Source organism: Salmo trutta, chromosome 31 (assembly GCF_901001165.1).
Source record: "Salmo trutta chromosome 31, fSalTru1.1, whole genome shotgun sequence".
NCBI lineage: Eukaryota > Metazoa > Chordata > Actinopteri > Salmoniformes > Salmonidae > Salmo > Salmo trutta.
Genome location: NC_042987.1, coordinates 45,514,932 through 45,520,135, shown reverse-complemented (window position 1 = coordinate 45,520,135; position 5,204 = coordinate 45,514,932). Strand labels below are relative to the sequence as shown.

At 47.1% G+C, this 5,204-nt stretch overlaps 1 protein-coding gene across 1 annotated transcript in view; it reads left to right on the top strand.

Annotated features, from left to right (window-relative positions):
- The first annotated feature begins 767 nt into the window (after positions 1-767).
- Positions 768-5,204, top strand: part of LOC115169274 (serine/threonine-protein kinase pim-2-like) — an 11,023-nt gene continuing 6,586 nt past the window's right edge. The window contains exons 1-2 of the mRNA XM_029724732.1: positions 768-799; positions 4,130-4,286. Coding sequence (XP_029580592.1) covers positions 776-799; positions 4,130-4,286 — 181 coding nt within the window. The 5' untranslated portion in view covers positions 768-775. The remainder of the gene's footprint in view (positions 800-4,129; positions 4,287-5,204) is intronic.

Here is a 5,204-nt window from a genome sequence, read left to right as displayed (position 1 = left end):
CTGGAATGAGTAGGTGTGTCCAAACTTTTGACTGGTACTGTACGTTGTCCTAACGCAGACCATTACAACAGAATGACATGTCTGTCTCCAAGTGAACCACAGACCATTACAACAGAATGACATGTTGTCTGGCTCTAGGTGGCGCTGAAGTTTGTGGACACAGAGGAAGATAAAGATGTGGGCCTAAAATGGTGAGTCAACTACTTCTGGACGCGTCCTAAATATCACATATTCCCTTTATAGGGCACTACTTCTGACCAGGGTCTATAGGGCACTACTTCTGACCAGGGTCCATAGGACTCTATAAAGGGAATAGGGTGCCATTTTTTTTCCAGGGCCCATACAGCTCTATAAAGGGAATAAGGTGCCATTACTTTTGACCAGGGCCCATAGGGCTCTATAAAGGGAATAGGGTGCCATTTGGGAAGCAGCCTGTCTGAGTTATACCAGTTACTGATGAAGTAGCATGGAACAGGAGCTAATCATAGAAGTGTGTGTGTGTGTGTGTGTGTGTGTGTGTGTGTTCTGTATGTGTGTGTGTGTGTTCTGTGTGTGTGTTGTGCAGTCGGAGAGCAAAGATGTGTTGCCATTGGAGATCGCGTTGCTGCAGCAGGTGTGTCGCTTGCCCAGTGTAGAGCGTGGCCCAACTCCTTGACTACTATTGGATGCCAGGGCCAGAGGGGGCAGGCATATATCTGCTGGTTCTAGAGCGTCCAATCCCCTGCTTGGATCTCTTTAATTATATGCAGGAGGGAGTGGCTACTTGGAGGAAGGGATGGCACGTCATGTGATGCAGCAGGTCAGAATCACACACACAATCAATCAATCAATCAATCAAATCAATCAACAATCAATCAATCAATCAATCAACCAATCAACCAATCAATCAACCAACCAATCAATCACACCACTAATCAATCAATCAATCGTAATTTATAAAGCCCTTTTTTACATCAGCCGATGTCACTGTACAGAAACCCAGCCTAAAACCCCAAACCGCAAGTATGCAGGTTGTAGAAGCACGGTGGCTAGGAAAAACTCCCTAGAAAGGGCAGGAATCTAGGAAGGCTTTACTTTTAGTGAGTTTGGTTCACATCTGGTGGATAGAGAGCCGTTTATTATGTTCAACATAGGAGGGCCAAGCACAGGAAGTAGATCTTTCAGTAGTTCGTTGGAATAGGGTCCAGTATGCAGCTTGACAGTTTAGAGGCCATTACTATTTTCATGATGTGTCAAGAGATATAGGATTAAAAAAAACGTTAGTGTCTCGATTGAGTCCTAGGTCCTGGCAGTGTTGTGCAGACTGAGGACAACTGAGCTTTGAAGAAATACGCAATTTGCTTTCTATTGATCATGATCTTTTTCGTCAAAGAAGTTCATGAATTTATCACTGCTGAAGTGAAAAGCCATCCTCTCTTGGGGAATGCTGCTTTTTAGTTGGCTTTGCGAAGTATCAAAAATACATTTCGGATTGTTCTTATTCTCCTCAATTAGGTTGGAAAAATAGGATGATGGAGCAGCAGTGAGGGCTCTTCGATACTGTACTGTCTTTCAAGCTAGTCGGAAGACTTCCAGTTTGGTGGAGCGCCCATTTCCGTTCCAATTTTCTGGAAGCTTGCTTCAGACCTCGTGTATTTTCTGTATACCAGGGAGCTAGTTTCTTATGACAAATGTTTTTTGTTTTCAGAGGGTGCAACTGCATCTAGAGTATTACACAAGGTTAAATTTAGTTCCTCGTTAACTGATTTTTGTCCTCTGACGTCCTTGGGTTGATGATCCTTGGTTGGGGTCTGAGCAGATTATTTGTTGCGATTGCAAACGTAATAAATGGTGGTTCCGATAGTCCAGGATTATGAGGAAAAACATTAAGATCCACAACATTTATTCCACGGGACAAAACTAAGGTCCAGAGTATGACTGTGGCAGTGAGTAGGTCCGGAGACATGTTGGACAAAACCCACTGAGTCGATGATGGCTCCGAAGCCTTTTGGAGTGGGTCTGTGGACTTTTCCATGTGAATATTAAAGTCACCAAAAATTAGATATTATCTGCGATGACTACAAGGTCCGATAGGAATTCAGGGAACTCAGTGAGGAACGCTGTATATGGCCCAGGAGGCCTGTAAACAGTAGCTATAAAAAAGTGATTGAGTAGGCTGCATAGATTTCATGACTAGAAGCTCAAAAGATGAAAACGCAGTCATTGTTTTTTTTTTGTAATTGAAATTTGCTATCGTAAATGTTAGCACACCTCCACGTTTGCCGGATGCACGGGGGGTATGGTCACTAGTGTAACCAGGAGGAGAGGCCTCATTTAACACAGTAAATTCATCAGGCTTAAGCCATGTTTCAGTCAGGCCCAATCACATCAAGATTATGATCAGTGATTAGTTCATTGACTATGACTGCCTTGGAAGTGAGGGATCTAACATTAAGTAGTCCTATTTTGAGATGTGAGGTATCACAATCTCTTCCAATAATGGCAGGAATGGAGGAGGTCTTTATTCCAGTGAGATTGCTAAGGCGAACCAAACCGCCATGTTTAGTTTTGCCCAACCTAGGTCGAGGCACAGACAACGGTCTCAATGGGGAAAGCTGAGCTGACTACGCTGACTGTGCTAGTGGCAGACTCCACTAAGCTGGCAGGCTGGCTAACAGCCTGCTGCCTGGCCTGCACCCTATTTCATTGTGGAGCTAGAGGAGTTAGAGCCCTGTCTATGTTCGTAGATAAGATGAGAGCACCCCTCCAGCTAGGATGGAGTCCGTCACTCCTCAACAGCCAGGCTTGGTCCTGTTTGTGGGTGAGTCCCAGACAGAGGGCCAATTATCTACAAATTCTATCTTTTGGGAGGGGCAGAAAACCAGTTTTCAACCAGCGATTGAGTTGTGAGGACTCTGCCGTAGAGCTCATCACTCCCCCTAACTGGGAGGGGGCCAGAGACAATTAATCGATGCCGACACATCTTTCTAGCTGATTTACATGCTGAAGCTATGTTGCGCTTGGTGACCTCTGGCTGTTTCATCCTAACATCGTTGGTGCCGACGTGGATAACAATATCTTCTATACTCTCTACACTCGCCAGTTTTAATCTTAGCCAGGACCATCTTTAGATTAGCCTTAACGTCGGTAGCCCTGCCCCCGGTAAACAGTGTATGATCGCTGGATGATTCGTTTTAAAAGTCTACTACTGCGGGTTATGGAGTGGCCAATGACTAGGGGTTTTCAATTTGTCAGAGATAATGGTGGGAGCCTTCGGCGTCTCAGACCCCGTAACGGGAGGAGTAGAGGCCAGAGAAGGCTCGGCCTCTGACTCGGACCTGCTGATTAATGAGGAGAACCGGTTGAAAGTTTCTGTCAGCTGAATGAGCGACACCGGTTGAGCATTCTACAGCGTTTCCCTCCAGAAGCCATGAGAAAGTTGTCTGGCGACGGGGGCTGCGCGAGGGGATTTATACTATCTGTACTTACATTTTACATTTACATTTTAGTAATTTAGCAGAGGCTCTTATCCAGAGCAACTTACAGTAGTTAATGCATACATTTCATACATTTCTTTCTTTGTACTGGCCCCCCGTGGGAATCGAACCCACAACCCTGGCGTTGCAAACACCATGCTCTACCAACTGAGCCACAGGGAAGGCTGTGGCACAGACGCTGTTTCATGCTTTCCTACACTGAAATGACCCTTGCCTACGATTGCGTCTGAAGCTGGGCTTGCAGGCACAGCTATCCTCACCATAAGGGCGATCGTTCTCCTGTATATTATGAGAACAGCGACTGTAATCAGAAGGCATCATGTTAATTACTACTTAGCTTCGGCTGGTGGAGGTCCTGACGAACCAGATAAAACCTTACGAGGTGAAAAAGTTGAATGAAAAAAGTTTACAGAGGGAAAAATAAAAATATAAAACGGTAATTAACATTTTTAAAGTTAAAACCGTAAAGTTTAGCGGGTAGCAAAATAATGTTAGCACCAAAGTAGCAACAAACCGCACAGCAGTTGTGAACGGAAATGACGATGCACACACACCTGATACTGACCGGCCACACACACTTTTCTGTGATGTGTGTGTGTGTGTGTGTGTGTGTGTGTGTGTGTGTGTGTGTGTGTGTGTGTGTGTGTGTGTAGGTGGTGTCTGCTCTGCTCCACTGCCACTCCAGGGGCGTGGTCCACAGAGACCTGAAACCTGAAAACATCCTGGTCCAACTGACCAATCACAACGTCCTGCTGCTGGACTTCGGCTCCGCCTCAGTACTCAAGGAGGGAGAATACACCGACGTGGCAGGTAACACCCGACAGTACAGTTACACCACACACACACACACAGTTAACTACACCACACACACACACCACACACACACACACACAGGCACACACACACACACACATACACGCAGGCACACACACACATACACGCAGGCACACACACACACAGATACACAGATACACACACACAGATACACACACACACACAGATACACACACAGATACACACACAGATACACACACACACACACACACACACACGAACAGTTACACACACACACACACACACACACACACACACACACACACACAAAACAGTTACACACACACACACACACACAGTTACACACACACACACACGCAGGCACACACACACACGCAGGCACACACGCAGGCACACACACACACACACATATATACACACACACACACACACAGGCACACACACAGGCGCGCACACACACACACACATATATACACACACACACAGGCACACACACAGGCGCGCACACACACACACATATATACACACACACACAGGCACACACAGACACACACACACACACACACACATATATACACACACACACAAGTAAACACACTCTCTCTCCCCGTCTCTTTCCCCCCGTCTCTCTCTCCCCCGTCTCTCTCTCCCCCCGTCTCTCTCTCCCCCCGTCTCTCTCTCCCCCCGTCTCTCTCTCCCCGTCTCTCTCTCCCGTCTCTCTCTCCCCGTCTCTCTCTCCCCCGTCTCTCTCTCCCATCTCTCTCCCCCGTCTCTCTCCCCGTCTCTCTATCTCCCGTCTCTCTCTCTCCCCGTCTATCTCTCCCTCTGTCACTCTCCCCCTCCCCCTCTCCCTCTCCACCTCTCACCCCCCTGTCTCTCCTCCTCTCTCTCTTCCTGTCTCTCTCCCCCCTCCTCTCCCTCTCCGTCTCTCAC